General features: G+C 35.3%; 1 protein-coding gene across 17 annotated transcripts in view; it reads left to right on the top strand.

Annotated features, from left to right (window-relative positions):
- The window catches only part of CREM (cAMP responsive element modulator), a 70,742-nt gene that overhangs the window by 49,503 nt on the left and 4,464 nt on the right, over positions 1 to 16,775 (top strand). For 8 of the 17 annotated variants that reach the window (XM_037510441.2, XM_037510446.2, XM_037510439.2 and 5 more), the window contains 2 exons: positions 7,713 to 7,748; positions 11,543 to 11,699. In XM_037510441.2, coding sequence (XP_037366338.1) covers positions 7,713 to 7,748; positions 11,543 to 11,699 — 193 coding nt within the window. Of the gene's footprint in view, positions 1 to 2,657; positions 2,806 to 3,334; positions 3,543 to 7,712; positions 7,749 to 11,542; positions 11,700 to 16,775 lie in introns of those variants that run through there. The other 9 variants (XM_037510449.2, XM_037510457.2, XM_037510448.2 and 6 more) reach the window with 4 other exon arrangements.

The raw sequence follows: 16,775 nt of genomic DNA, 5'->3' as shown, positions 1-16,775 counted from the left end.
GGTCTTACATGTCACAGTATTGTAATCCCTCAGTCTGCTTCCTTCGGTTCCCTGATAGTACGTTCTTGGTGTTTTTTCTTCTCCCACTCCTACTCTAGTTCAGACTCTTTTGTTGGTCTTATCTTCCTTTGCCTGATTCCTAAGTATTAGTACTGTTTCTCAGGATTGTATCCTGGGCCCGATTTAAATTCTCTCTCTTCCCCGCTCATGCCTTCAGTGACGTGCTCCATTCTCCCGCTGGCTACTTCTATATCCCACACAGATTTCCCACTCTTTAAGTCCAAACCACATCCATTTTTCCTCATCTCAAATCTTTTTGTTTACCCTATTTCAGCAATGTACTAACTGTCCCTGCTTACTCTCCCTACACCTCTCCATCCATACCTCTGCATCCATTTTTCTTCCTAGCTAAATCACAGGTCTATTCAATCCACTCCACCCCTGCAGTCATAATCCTTGTTCCAGCTGTGATCCCTTCTGACCTCGGGCAAGGCTATGGGCACTAGTCTGCCATTTGGCAGCTCTAAGCTGGTGGTGTGGAGCAACTTCTTGATCTAATAATGTGGTAGCAACAGCTCTTGCTCAGCCCTGTTTTTTGGGAATTGTCCCTGAAAATTCAACCAGTCTCTACTCCTTTATCTCCCAGTGATTCTGGGAGCTAGTATTATATCTTTAAAACAAAAGTTTCTGCCTCCACCTTTTCCCTTTTTTGATTACACTCTCCATTCTGCAGCTTGGAGTAGTATTTCTAAAATTGAATTAATCATGTCAGCTTCTTGCTCAAACTGTTAAATGACTGCCTATTATTTGTCTAATATCCTTAACATGGCCCAAAGATGCTTCCTTTGCCAGCCGTCTGCCACTCAGTTTATCCCTCTCTGAAATGTAGTCCTGTGCTGAATTTCTTTCATTTCCTGTTATATGCCATGTGCTTGTGTGCATGTACTTTCTCTCTCTCCTTCCCTCCCTCCTTCTTTCCCTCCCCCACCTTTTTCTTTTTCTCACCTTTACTTCCTCCAGGAAGCCGTCCCTGATCCTCCAAATTTGGTTTAGATAACCCCCTGTGAATTCCCACTGCACCATCTGGGGGCACATATCACCTGTATTGTGATTGTCTGTGTCCTCCCTCCATGATAACTTCTGTTTGGACAGGGATTCTTGGTGACTAGCATAGTCCCTGACATATGATAAATCGTATGATAAATGCATAAACATTTACTGAATGAAAGTAATATATACTTCCTCTGTGAAAATGTTATTAGCTCTATGTGCGGATTAACTGCACTTAACTGGCCTAGAGAATATATTAAAATTTTACTAATAGCAATAGTCAGCCAAGCAACCAGCTTCCTCCTTCCTTTCTTTCCTCTAATATTTATTGAGCACCTAAGTGTCAATTAAAGAAATGTCGAGACTAAAATTACTTTGAACTTTGTGAAATGTGAAATAAAATTGACTAAGTTTTCAAAGATATGACTGGGATGGAAAAGAATCTTTCATGGAGGCTCTGACTGGATTGATGTCTAGATTGACCCCAGACTTTCTTACTTAGCCAAGAGGTCTTTCAGTTCCTATGCTCTTATGAAATAGAAACATGGTTACTTCCTGATGTTTTACCTCTTAAGCATCAGAGTGTAAAGTCCTTGCTTTGACTAGAACATGCTTATTTGAATAAGGCAAGAATGTGGTAGACTGTCGTTTTATTGACATACAATCGATCAAGTTAAATTCTGGTCATGCAATGGAATGGGCTTTGTTCAACCCACTGAAAAAGACAAAAGGTCTCAGTGACATGTCACTTAGAAATGCAAATCATTTCTTCCCAGGCTATGGCTTATTATATTGTTGAATATATGCCACTATTTTTTTTTCAAATCTTGCAGTTGTTAAATTTCCTATGATGAGCTAGTTCTCCATGCATTGAACCTTTACTAAGTGATCAAAATAAAATTTGATGTATTTTTAAATTTATGATTGCAATTATGATTACCTTATTAATTTTTTTAAGTCACAAAACTCTTCAAGGAATTTTGATTTGGTGACATAATGTTCAGTTACATGAAATTGCTGTTTTTATGGACCAGAAAGTTAAATGTCAGCAAATTCCTATGGTTCAATTTAATATTTATGGATGAATGTTACATAGTATTTGCTGCATTTGACATAAAGAATTTTTTATTTACTCTTTTCAAGTGAAATTAGCAAATTCTGTGTCACCTTAAGAATAGCTAGATTTTACAGAGGTATAGCAAAGTTCAGCAAATAAAAGGTGTCATGTGAATTAAGGTGGTTGGATAATTCTTAAATGGTGAATTTAGAGGTGCCTATAAAATATACTTTTGTGTAAGTCAGTGTCTTCCTGCTGTATTGTCAGTTGTTTTATCTCCAAGTATTTTTTTCCTCTTAGGAGCTATGAAAAATATATGTGGTTTATGCTCTCTTTGTTTACATAAGAACCTTGGACACACAATAATAGTCCATAAGAAAAACCATGCAACTTTTAATGTGAATGAGACATTTTTTGCCAGAATCCATCTCAACAGATTTTTATATAAAGATGAGAAAAGCATTAGGATTGTTTATTACAGGAAGGTTTTTTTATAGGGCTTTGGTTTCAGTGAGCTCGGTCTGTGACAAAGCAAATTGATGGCAGTGATAGGCTAGTGATGTCATTGTGATGTCAGTACTCCTACTTATCCTGCACAAGCTTGCTAGTTTGGAACACTTTATATTGACCTGTGATAGAGGAAACAAGACAGTACTGTATGCAGAAACCCATCATGGCTGTAACTGGAGATGAAACAGGTAAGAATTTCAAAGAGGGGTTTAAAATTTTTTTTTTTAATATAAAAAATTATTTAGGGACCTCTGAGTGTTTTCAAAAAGTATTTTCTAGTGGCTGAGGAGTAGGAAGTTTCTTTATACACACACACACACACACATACACACACACTCAGCACATTGTAATAGTAGTGTAAAGGCATCATATATGTGTGATTGTTTCTCTGCTCAGTGTTACTGTTTACTTGGCCAAAACAGTAATCGGCCCTTCCCCCACCCCCAACCCCCTCATTTGTCTCTACTTCGTCTGCAACCTGTTGCAAACCTAATGCAGTTACAAGTTAAAAGATATTCTGTTCGAATGGTAAAGATTTAAACTTCCAGTTTCGTTGCTGTGTACAAATGTAGCCCCAAACAGAATAGGAAAAGTCAGCATGTTAGGGATGTTTGTGTAACTACTTGTTTCTTTCCTCCTGTATTTAAAATGGTCTGTTCCTCTGCTGAGTTCAAACGGCTGACGTCATTGCATTTCCTGGAATCGTGTTTCGGCAGGGAAGTGGAAAAGTTAAACTCCAAGCGAGCTGCACATTGACGTCAGCCCCTAGTCATGCTGTGATTTAGTCAGTTCCTTTCTGCTTTGTCAAGTACTGCTGACAAATTTAGCGTCGTTCATTAACTAGCTCGCCACCACCTCTTCCTCCAAGATCGCTCATAGACTGCATAGCTTTTCTTGTAAGCTTTGCTTTAGCCTTTCTGGTGCGGTAAGTATCCCCTTAACCAGGGGGAACCTCGATGAAGCCTGTCATGCTCTTGCGTGCAGAACTGCGCGCGGACTGGCCATTTAGGGGTTCTTTGAGCTCCTGCTGGGCCCCTGCTGAGGGATTCAGCCAGCGTAGGGCGAGGGGGGGCGCCTGCTGGGGCTTTACCCTGGGCAACTCGCGTTTCAGGGCGCCCTCTGGTGCTCAGGGAAGGAAGTGCATGTGTGAGTATTGTGCCCCAGACGCAGCTGTTTCAGTTTGTAATCCAGTCATTCTTTCCACGGTTTGGTTTTCTTAGTTACAGGTGGTAATTTCGACTCAGTTGCTGATGTCCTTTCTGTGGTTCAGTGTTGTTTCTTCAGTGATGTCTTATTTCTAACTCAGGCATGAATTTGTAGTCGAATTCATGAAGAATGGGTGATCTTAAACAGCTTCACCGCAATTCGGCTCTTTAGAGTTAATGGGTCTCAACGCTTTATAGGTAGAATAATCTCATTGTAAGACCTGTATTGAATTTTTTTAATTATCTTGAAGAATTATTGTTTGTCACAAAGAAGTTTTAGAAATGCTACAGATTGCAGAAGCTCTCAAATGACAAATTTTTAGATTGTCTTGATATAATCTAAACTTTGATACTTAGAACCAAATTTGTTCTTTTTTTGTGCATATATCTATTTTCTAAAAATTATTTCTGTCTTCACTAAGTTTGTAATTTCAGTGCTCCGTTTGACTTGTCTAGGCATAAAGGCTTGTGTAAATAAAATGATTTGAAAACATATAAAGAAAGTTTAAGGTAAAAATTTGCATAAAATTTTAAGCATTGCTTGTGAATAAATGACCAGTTTTGTACATTTATGTTTACAGAATAAACATACCATCCTGGGAGATTTTTTTCATACTCAATTTTATCCAATGTTGCACATAATTTCCAAGTTAAAATTTTCAAAATGCCAGAACTTTAAATGTCAAATTTTTCACAAGACCTCATTGTGCCTTTGGAAATCATTGTTTTTGGAAATGAGTTCCTCACAGAATCAATGCTTTTTAAACATGAAAAATACAAATACATATATACACAAGCACATAAATATTTTTCCATTAAGGAGCTCAAAGAGGAGAGGGTTTAAGGGATTTTTAAAAAATATAATAGAGCGACTTTAGAACTCAGGTCTTTGGATTCTGAAATCTGGACTAATGGTCTAGATCGGCAAACCAAGTGAATTGATGTAGACCACTGGCATGTAAACTGTTTGACCATCATAGTGCAGTATATCTGGGTGTGTGTGTGAGTGTGTGTGTGTGTGTGTGTGTGTGTGCATGCGTGTTCATCTACCCTACATTTTTATAAAACAAATGTCCGAAGTAATGCTTTTTTAACCAAATGTGAAGTATTCATACTTATCTGACCTTTTCTGACTTTAAATGCTCTTCTTGACCTATAAAGTTCACTTTTTCACCAATAATCTGTACCTTGTAGTTTGAAAAACTTGTCTAAACTAAAATCAGGCTCCTAACAATAATGGCTGGCCTGGGAAAGGTCTTAGGAACATTTAATTATAGAATGGATCGTGGAATCAAATATGGAAAGTGAGTATTTTGTATAGAATCATATTACTGATTCTGTTGAATATGGTTTAAATTTTTATTAGAAATAAGTCTTGGCTATAATTGTAAGCTGATTATATTAGGAGTATCACTCCATATCTTTTGGACTCTTGAGTCTGAAAAATTTTACTAAGTTATTTACAGCCTAGATTTCTGAATTATTAAAAACAAACATTTCAACATTTCAACTTAATAAAATTTAGAAAACAGTGTCATACTTAACATTTGACTTATGAGAACAGATTCCATTTTACCTTTGTGAAAGGAGGCTACTGGAAATGATTTTTGCTTAGAAACTTTCACATAATAGAATGGTTTAGATCAGGTTGTAATAACTTCTTAAAGTTGGTAGCAGAGAAAGTTAAAATCATTTTGGTAGTGAAAATGACAAGCCACTTATCTCCCCTAAGTTTCTATAAAATTCCAAATCTGTATGGAAGGTTAACTGAAATTTCCTACATACTCTTTTCCATTATTGTTGAAAAATATTTAATGAAATATAATTTGGGATTTTTGTTTCACTATTTTATTTGCCTCTATGAATATATTACCTAATAAAATAATTATGACGGTGCTTTCTTGAATATATGTAAACTTTAAAAATCATTCACTGTTACAAATAAGCAAGTAAAAAATATGGTAAATGTGATCAAGGAAACTAAGATCATGAGAAATCCATAGAAAATAGGTAATATAGGTTAAAGAGTAGAAAATAGGTAATATAGGTTAAAGAGTAGGAAACCATATATATATTTTTTTTAATTACTTTTTTTTAAAGATTTATTTATTTATACAAGCACTGGGTACAGTCAGAAGCAAGCACTGGGTACAGTCAGAAGCGCGGGAGGGTGAGAGAATTCACCAGAGCCAGAGCGGGGAACAGAACAGGCAGAGTGATGAAATACACTGCTGAGGGGAACAGTGGGCAGCAGGAGAGGTCTGCAGCGCCATATGGGACCCTCACCCGGTGGCCAGGGATCGAACCGGCGCTACAGAGGCTGCGGGCAGCTTCACAACCCAGCGCTCAACCGCTGCGCCACCAGGGAGGCCCAGGAAACCATATTTAAATATCCTAGATGAGAAGTACTTTCCTGCATTCTCCCTTACATATAAGATGATGCACTAAGGAAACATATTTATTTCACATGTAATAGAACACAGGTCAGGGTAGGTAAATGACTCTAGTAAGTTTAAAAACTAGCAAGTGGACCTTCAGACTCCTTGTCCAATTCTGTTCACACCATATTCATTGCTCCTCAAAATTCACATGACATTTTGAATTAATGCTGTTACATGAGTATAATAGCATAGTTTATATACTACTTATAAAATATACAAAATGAAGTTGGTATCATTTTAAGTAGTTAAGATTGATTTTTTCCCCCTAGAATATTGTTACTCTCATAGGAAAATGCAGCATATATTTGTCATTATATAGAACTTTAAATTTCAATATTCATAATTTCTCATCTTTCACATTTTTTTTTGACTCGAGATTTTCATTTAATAAACAACTTAGGAAAGGGTCCTTATGTATAACTTTAAGTAAAAATATGTAATAACTTAATTCTATGTGGTTTCTGTATTACAGTAATTGTCAACACGTTTGAAAATGTTTAGTGCCTAATAGTCACGTTTATGTAGGATTTAATGTTGCTGAAAAAGTGGAACAATAGAGGAGGGAAATTTTTTGACAGTGTGAGACACCAAGCAAGAACATCCAATTTGGGCATTAGAAATACTGATACAGTGATAGGGAGGGAGAATTCCAAAAAAGAACAGTGAAAATGTCAATAGGGAAAGAAGTCCCCTAGTTATTAATATGACTTCTATGGTAACCCGGTTACTCATTATTTGGATGTATTTGCGATTAGTGACACATAGTGCAATGAAATATGCAGGTAGCAACTCCACATATTAAACTGTTTTTATTTCAATTAATATGTTCAGTACTACAGAGATCTCAATAAACAAACAACTGGATAAAATCACCATCGTTTGGGGTATTGATAAATTGTTTAACTTTAGAAGATATCAAGATAGGCATTTGGCTGGGTTTCTTTTTTTCTTTGTTCCTCTTCTTAGAAATGAGAGGTTTTTCAGTTTTTTTATTACCAGTCTGATGAGATTAATCATTTGGTTATTTGTGATTCTCTACATTTGAAGTTCTGTTTTTAATGATGCAATATATTGAAGAGGACATTTTCTGTTATCTTTTATTTCTCTAAAGGGATATAGCAAAATGTAGCTTAAATTTTTAAAACTTTTTAATGGGCATATTTTTAGAAAAGATAAGAAATAGAGTCATACATTTCATTCTGTCCCCCAGGTTTGTTAGAAGGGAAACTCCCAGGGAAAATATATTTATGGATGTTATGTACCTTTTAACTTATGTAGAATATAAGCATAATTTGGAACATTGTCTTTCAGAACTTAAGGAAGGGAAGAGGAAGGGAACTAACATTTGCTGAATGCCTACCATGTGCCAGGCACTGTGCTAGACACTTTGACATACATTACAGGGTTTATTGTGAGTATTAAATGAGATACTGTATCCCCATTTTACAGATGAGGAAACTGAACTTGCCCCAAATCACATGGCTGGTAAGTGGCAGAGCTGGACTAGAACCCAGACTCCAAATCCCATGCTTTTTCTGCTGTACCGTGTTTAAAGCTTGCAAAGAGAGGTATGAAGTTAATGACCAGAATTGAGAGTTCTAGGAATTTTCTTTTCCCATGAAATATTTGATATTAAATCTAAAAAAATATTTTTCATGTCAGGAGACAGATGGTTAAAAACACACTATCAATACAACTCTTCTGCTTCTGTAATGCCAGGTTAGATGACTAGTATATAAGGGAAGATTTAGGAAATGCTTTTTATCAAGAATGGACAGTTTGAATAAATACGAAGCATCATTAGAATTTTCCATGTCTAATGTTAAAGACTTAAAGGCCCAGCTATAATAGTAGCTAATAATAGTCTTACAATAATAAGACTGCTATTTTAAACACTCAAAATGACAGTGGGCTTGTGTATAACTCTGAGAATTTCAAAATTTACTTCATAGTGCACATATAAACTCACCAAGCCCCTATTAATATACCAAGTACTAGATTCTAAGGGATACCATGGTTAAAAAAAAATATATATCTGACTTTTTTTAAAGTTTTTGCAACTTTAAAAAAATATATTTTTTAAAAAAAATTTTTTTCTTATTCTGTTTTTTCAATTGCAAGTTTAAAGCCACTGATGACCTATTTTTGAAGATAACATACCTTGAAATTCTAGAATAAATATTAATTTGGATACTTTTAGTAGAAGATGGGACAGGAATTGGCCTTTAAAAAAAGGACACAGGGATGAAAACATATTAAAGAACATAGGATGTTTCTGTGAACTGCAATCTTAGGTATCTAATCTGCTTTAACCTACCACTAAAATGATAGTAAATGACATCTGAAGTTAAGATGAAAACTTTTTTATAATTTGTTTCAAAAAACAGAATGTTTTGACATTGGATTTCCTCAGAAGAAGAGATTCCCTTTGCCCATCTTTTTTTTAATGTATTTATTAATAAGGTCATATATAAACATAATCCATTGATTATTCAGTGACCATTAGAAATGTGCCATCATATAGATTCTTTGAGCTATTATGGAAATTTATAATAATTCCTACTAATTTATCTATATTATGTTTTAATTAATGAGCTACACATCTGATTTTTGTTGAAGGAGATAAAATGAATATCTACAATGTCTTAAAACTTGTAATAAAAGCCTATTTGTTAGCTAACATCCAAGAACGAAGTGCATTCAAATATACAATTTTTTCCAAGCTACATTTCAAAGTGATGTTTTTTCCTGAGCTGTTGCTCAAATATGTTTTAAGAATGTTTCTTTGGAATTGCCATTATTCTTCATAGTGCCAAATTGAGTCCTCTCAGGGTGTTTTGAGCTTTTGGAAACAGGCAAACGTTTGGAACCATTTCTGATTAATATCAGTAAATGAACTTTCTTTTTTATCTATGAATTATTCCCACCCCTTCCTTAAAAAAAAAATGAATACTCTTTAACTTTTGTATAACATATCAGCATTCTGCTCTAACTTTATAGTACAGAAAATAGATGGATACAAAACTAGATCGACAGTATAATGATCCCGTCTGTACCTTTCTATTAATTTTATTGCAGATAATTGTAAGTGATGTATAGAAACAACCACTCTAGATCAAGTTTGTATCCACACTGCCTGCAGTGCCAACACAGTGATACTTAGATTTCTCATTCGTCACTCACTGTTCCAATTTTGGAAAACCTGTGTTGCCTTCAGCTATTTCATTGTTTCAGCCTTTATTAGCTCATAAACTTCTTCCCTTGATGTGGGTAAAGAGAAGAGGGAACTATGTTTCGTGCTTCATTCTATCTCCTTTGATAATATGATTAAAATATAAAACAAAAAAACTTTAGTGAGGTGTTTATGACTGGTTTTAAAATTATCTTCTGAAATATTACAGAGCTATGAAATTGTCTCCAACATATGAGACATCTGTGATCTCTCTATGCAGTATTTTAAATAGTCACAAAAACCAATTTAGGAGCTTCCCTAGGTTTTCTGAGAGATTTTGCTGGTGATGATTATTTTTATCACAGTTACTTTTGATCACCACTGTTTTTTTAATTACATATAGAAGCAGTATAATCTTATAAGTGGTATTTTTGTCAATCTTATGAAGACTTTTTAAAGCAATCATCCTGCCAAATCACATTTTTTGGTTTTTTTCTCACCTAATTTTTGAGTGGGGTTGAGGGGGAGGAACTAAAAAGAATCACATGGATAGAAGTTTTATTGACTTTTTAAATTGCTTGACTTTTTAGTGAAAAGTCAAGTTTTTCCACATAAGTGAAAAACTTTTCTGGGTAAAGTTTTGTTTTTATTCATTGGGTATTAATTCATTATGGAAGTGCTATTTTTCATATTTTGACTGACATTTTGTTTCAGACCAATTTTTATAGAATTTATAGCCTTTTAAAATCTTTTTCATATATATTCAGCTTTGAGAGAGCATGTATTTTGTAATATCAGTGTCACATTAACTCTGCACCATATGTTCTCAAAGTTGAAACAATGGTGGTAGACATATGTCTCATCAGTTAAATCCATCTGTCTTTTCTAGGAAGTTGTGTTTATTGCAGAAGACAGACAAACTTTGACTATAAATTCAGAGACTTTGAGGACTGACATTTAGTATTCAGCTTGAATACTAAATAAATGTTAAGTCTGTCATTTAACTGATGATAATTAGAAAATATTTTTTAAAAAATGAATACTTAAAAATGTGTTATCTCAAGAAGCCAAAGAAACACAAAAATTTTCTTTCCCCAGAGAAACCAGTTTTAAGCAGAACTTTGCTGTTTTTCATTTGGTTGGTTGTTTTTAAACTGAAAACACAGTGAGCCAGATTCCTTTTAGTACCTCAGTCATTTTCTGGTGATTGGTCTTATACTTAGACATACAATAACTGTTTCAGGTATGATACAGGGTTTAAGAAAATCTCTTAACTGGGATAGTCAGAAGATGGAGATACTCTGCTGAAATGAAATTTTTGCAGTGGTGTGTTATAGTCACTTCCCACTGATTTGTTAGAGCCCATTGTTAAATTTTCCAGATTTTTGCGGGCTGGTTTTAAAATAGGCATTATTAAAAGCTACATGCACACACATAAATATATGTATGTGTGTATATATATACACATATAGACACAAACAAAGGTTACATTAAAACACTAAAAATTCATTGTTTTTAATTATTTTATCTATGTTCATTAGATTATTTGCATCTATTTTTATCTGTATGGTGGGCTACTTACTGTGTATGTCTTCCCAACTCTACATTCAATGAAATCACATTGGTACTTGAAATTGGTACGGTGAAAGTATTTACTTCATGGGAATAGACAAATGCTATAGATCAGGATTTTATTCTTTTCCTCCTGAGAAATAGGCTTTATTTGTGAATAGACTCTATTTATTTGTGAAATTTCCTCTCTAGAGGAAATTGTCAAACATTTATCACCACACCACTAATTTCAGGTTAAACTATCTGTTGAAAGCCTCTCTACATTATCCTTTGATTAAAACAACAACAACATCAAAACCTTTCTAACCTGCATTAGGGTATTTTTCTACCTTGAAAACAGCATGCTGAATGAATATCATTGTTCCAAAGGCTGGAGTTCTTTAATACCTAAAATTTCTATAATACTTGCATTTTAAACATTAGTAAGATCACTTCTTAATGATATGTAAAAAGAACCATGTTATCTCCAGGTCAGTTTTATATAAAATATCAAGTTGTAAACTATATAAGCTTGTAATATTTTGTTTCATTACAGCCGCCACTGGTGACATGCCAACTTACCAGATCCGAGCCCCAACCTCTGCTTTGCCACAGGGAGTAGTGATGGCTGCCTCACCAGGAAGTTTGCACAGTCCCCAGCAACTAGCAGAAGAAGCAACACGCAAGCGAGAGCTGAGGCTAATGAAAAACAGGTAAGATATTGCATTAGAAATCAACAGCCTCCTTTAGGACATGCAATTTGTTGCTGTGAGGCTTTAAAAAGAATTACTTTTCATAAGTTATTTCTCCCAAGTTAAGTGTTATGTGACAATTTATGTGGGTTTGTGCTTGTTCGTGATGATCAGTTGTCTTCTCGTCACTTCCTGCACATGAACTCAGGAGGAGTACAGTCCTATGTGTTGTAAAGGTAATGTTTAATACACTCATTTTTTAAGCAATGATGGAAAAACTTTATTATAGATATTTATTTTGTATGTGATACTACTTTGTGAAATAGGTGATGACTTTTTAACTTCTTTATGAGCAAAATAAATTGAAGCATGAGTTGAGAATTTTCTTAGTCTTTACATGTAGTTTTATCTCTTGTAACTTTTTTCTCTGTTACATTGAAATACATATTCTAATCAATTCTAGTCAAGTGCAAATACAAACAATAGAGAGAATTAAAATTACCCATAGCTCAACCACCTAGAGATACCTACTAGTATTATTGTATGATATTTCCAGTCCATTATCTTATTTTATCATTTATTCTGGCACTGTCTCCATAATTTTATTTTTTAAATACCAGTGTAATGCTGTCTTCTAAAATTCTTATCAAAATTTAACTTACATATTATTTCTTGGTTTAATTTTATTGTGGAGAATGGTACAAATTAATCTGATTTTTGAAATGAACAGAATAGTAAGGGGTATCCCAGTAGTCTTGCATCTTATTACTAAGTATTAAATATATTTATCATTTTAAGAAAACAAAACATTTCAAATGGACTCATGTGCTTGTCTGTAGTCAGGACCACATGGTAGTAGTTAATTTACTAGATGTTAGCAACCTAGTCAATCTAGAAGTTGTGGCTTTGAGCCTATAAAATTCAGATATAAGTATTGAATTCTTTGCTGTCCTTTGTAACTAAACTAGTAGCAGCTATATTCAGCTTATGATAACTTTTAAATGATATAATTAGATATATTATAGAACTCTTTAAGTTGGCTACAGTTCCCAATCTGCTTGTATATATATAGATCACACTAGATGGAATTTTGTATCCTGGAAATATCATCAGATTACCCAAAATAGGATCTTAAAGATATATACATCCTTGGGGCCTCCCTGGTGGCGCAGCAGGTTGAGCGCAGCACTGTGAGGCTGTCTGCAGCCTCTGCAGTGTGCGTTTGATTCCCGGCCGTCCAGGGAGATTCCCACATGATGTGGCAGACCTCTCCTATTGCGCCCTCTGCTCCCCTCAGCAGTGTATTTCAGTTGTCTGCCTGTTCTGCTCCCAGCTCTGTCTATGGTGAATCCTCTCACCCTCCTGCGCCTCTGGCCTGTACCCCAGCTTTGTATAAAAATAAATCTTTAAAAAAAAAAAAAAGATAGGGCCTCTCTGGTGGCACAGGCGGTTGAGTGCAGCACTGTGAAGCTGTCCGCAGCCCCTGCAGTGCCCGTTCGATCCCCACTGGCGCTGGAGCAACCTACATGGCGAGCAGACCTCTCCTGTCTTGCCCGCTGCTCCCCTCAGCAGTGTGTTTCGACAATCTGCCTGTTCTGTTCCCCACTCTATCTCTGGTGAATCCTCTCAGCCTCCTGCACATCTGGCCTGTACCCTAGCTCTTGTATAAATAAAATAAATCTTAAAAAAATATATATATATACATTCTCCAGATTTAATGAGTCATGCCGTATTCATATTTTTCCATCAGCAGAATTTGGCTGAGAAATCCTGAATGGATGGATTTTGAATAATGTAATATCATTATTTTGTATGGAACTTGTTATCTACAAGTTCCATAAAGATCCACAACTTTGATCTGATGTGTGATGTGGATACTTTAAAACTGTACTTTCAGAGATCTCTAGAACTATGATTGCCTCTCTCATCATAGAATGCACATTTTGAAGTAGTCCATAAATAATAAATTTTGATAATACTGCAAACTATAAAATTGTTCACTGATGTCTTATTCTCCTAAGAAGAAAGTAATTGGAAGTAGCCCTCTTATTTCCTTTTTTGTCATTATTCCCTACCTTTATTTTTAGATGAAAAAACTTTGTCAGTAGAACTACCAAAATGAAATAGATAAAATTTTAGGCAGGTGGTTCCTATAAACATGTTCTTCAGCTACCTATATATGCATGTGACATCTCTGAAATCTCATAACATTTTGGTCCTTTAGAAAACAATTAGCTAATAACGACTTGTGTTTTGGTTATAAGAGAAATGGAGACTTTAGGTGTGGTATTTTGATCTTACATAGCTTGTCTAGCAGTATGTGCTGCTAAAACCAAGAATCAACAGTGTCATCAAGGATACAGGCTCCTCCTCCTCCCTGCTTTGTCATCTTCAGCATGTGACATTTGTTATTAAGATCACAGTTGGCTACCACACATCTATGCAGTGCACTAGAGCTAAAAATTGGAACTGGCTGACCCTTCTGAAAGGTTTACTTGGAAGACTCTCCCAGCAACTTTCACCCACATTTCATTGACTAGAAATGTAGTCCATGTTGCTTAACAATATGATGTGAGAAATGTGAAATTGAGCTATTTTGCCCTTGTTCAAACATTGTCGAGTGTACTTCTCAAACTTGTAGGCAATATAATATATGCTATATATATCACTGTAATATAAGCTGTCTATCATTGACCAAAATGTTGTTCATTATGTTATGCATGACTGTAGCAAATAAAATCCATAGCTGCATGGGATTCTGATAACAGCCTTTAGTTTCCAAACCTCAAGTTCAGAGCAAGACTAGAAAAAGCAGATGGCAAATGGCTATTAGGTTGCTCAGTATCTTATATTCAGCATATGGTATGTTATGCTCAACATATGGTATCTGCTCAGTACAATAGATATCTGTGGAGCAAGTTCCATAAGTAAACTTTAAGTGCTATCTACAGTTTCCTTAACTCTCACATAACTTGCTCATCAGAATAGTTATGACATTATCCTTACTTAACAGATGAGGAAGTGAGGTTCAAAGAGGTTAAGTACTAAGTTGGTTAAAACTGCAAACCAGACAGAATCAGAAAACGCAGTCAGATTCTCTTTACTCCTCATTGCACTATAACACCAGAGCCTCCTCAAAAACATCTCCGTGTAAGCTTCAGATTCTACTTCATGGAATGGAATGTGTGGGTTTTACCATTTAGTATGAGAGACCTCATATTCTCTCTCTCTCTCTCTCTCTCTCTCTTTCTCTCACTGTTACTCTCGCTCCCTTTCTCTCTTGCTGTCACTCTCTCTCCCTCTCTCTCTCTCTCTCTCTCTCTGTTGTTTTTTTTTTGGGGGGGGGAGGGGGAGCTGACAGATATTTAGCTATGTTATATTTCTACCAACCCAGCAACCATTTTTATCTTGGCATGGCCAACTTTTCCATTTTGCCATGCATTTGCTCTGTATGCTGAGGATATGTTCAGACAATTGCAATGTCTGAAAACTGAGCTAGCTATTAATAGAAGAAGCAGGTGTTTTCCATAGCGGGGAAATACTTCGGAATGTACCATCTACTGTTGTGATCATTAAAAGCTTTGTGTGGGGGACATATTCGCTCTGGTATCACATACACAAGAAATATAAAATAAGGATATGTATGATAAACAGTACACCTTCGTAAACAAAATTTTAAAAATTAAATATCTCACAACACTGCAGTTTGTTTTGTAAAATAGCTATCTTCCTTCCAGATCTACAATTTAATAACAAGATAAAAATCACAAAGCCTTGGTATTTATAAATGTATTTTATTTTATTTTTTTTATAGTTTTTTTTTTATAGAGGCATGTTTTTATTTATTTATTATATTTGTTTGTTTTTTGTTTTTTTGTTTATACATGCACTGGGTACAGTCAGAAGCGCGGGAGGGTGAGAGAATTCACCAGAGCCAGAGTGGGGAGCAGAGCAGGCAGAAGGACCGAAGTACACTGCTGAGGGGAGCAGCGGGTGGCAGGAGAGGTCTGCGCACCATGTGGGATCCTCCTCTGGTGGCCGGGGAGCAGCCGGGGATCGAACCGGCGTCGCAGAGGCCGCGGGCAGCTTCGCAACCCAGCGCTCAACCGCTGCGCCACCGGGGAGGCCCTATAAATGTATTTTAGTTCTGTGGAAGAGAATTAAATTATATTCCCAAGCTGGCAAATTTATAAGTATACTTGTATTTCTTCTTTATCTTTTGCTTGTGATTCATTTAGATTAAATTAATCTGTATCAGATTTAATTCACTTACACATTTTTTATTTCTTGTTAACTAGTTGAGAAGTCAGAACTTTGTGAGTTCACTGGATGAGTGTGTTTTTCTTGGCTAGGAAGTAGGGGTTGATTTTTTTCCTGTAGTTCATTGGGGTTTCAAGGTTCCTTTTCTGTTGACTCTTGTTTCCCATAGAGAAAACACAGATAACCAGTTGTTAGTGAGAGTTACTTATGCTAAAAATGAAATAGAATTGGCAAAATCTGTGGCAAGCATCACACCTAGTTCAGAATCATAGCAGTGCTAATTTGACAGTACAATAACTGTTGTTTGGACATTAAACATAACGTCTATTAAAATATATTTATTTAGTTATAATATCTGTTTTAATGTAGGCCTTTTGATGTAAAGATACCCCAAAGACAGTATTCTCAATTGAATATCCCAAAAGAAAGTTGTTATCAGAGTGTATACTCTACAGAGGGAGTTAAATGATGTACTTGCTACCCACTCCATCCTAAAATAATAGGAGAAAGAAAGAAATATTGACTACATTCATTGTTTTTGTTTTTGTGGAGCTATACAAGAAAGTGACTAACTCAACTCATCTATTTGTTGTTCTGGTCGTTGGTCTGTTCTTTCCTTTGGGCATGCCTACATCCTTTACAATTCAGTATATTGGATAGTAAAATCATGTGATTAGAGAACTGTCTTGAAAAACACTTTTGAGTAATTAGCTTCCCTTTTATAACATTAATGGTAGTATTCTTACATTCCTATATTTAAATCTGAATCATTGAGTATTGTATTATGTCTGAATCATTGATTGTTGCATCATGTACCTCCCTTCTCTCCTTCTTTAA

This window comes from Talpa occidentalis, unplaced genomic scaffold (genome assembly GCF_014898055.3).
Source record: "Talpa occidentalis isolate TD23 unplaced genomic scaffold, MPIMG_talOcc4v2.1 talOcc4.14, whole genome shotgun sequence".
Taxonomy (NCBI): Eukaryota; Metazoa; Chordata; class Mammalia; order Eulipotyphla; family Talpidae; genus Talpa; species Talpa occidentalis.
This window is presented reverse-complemented; position numbering and strand designations above follow the sequence as displayed.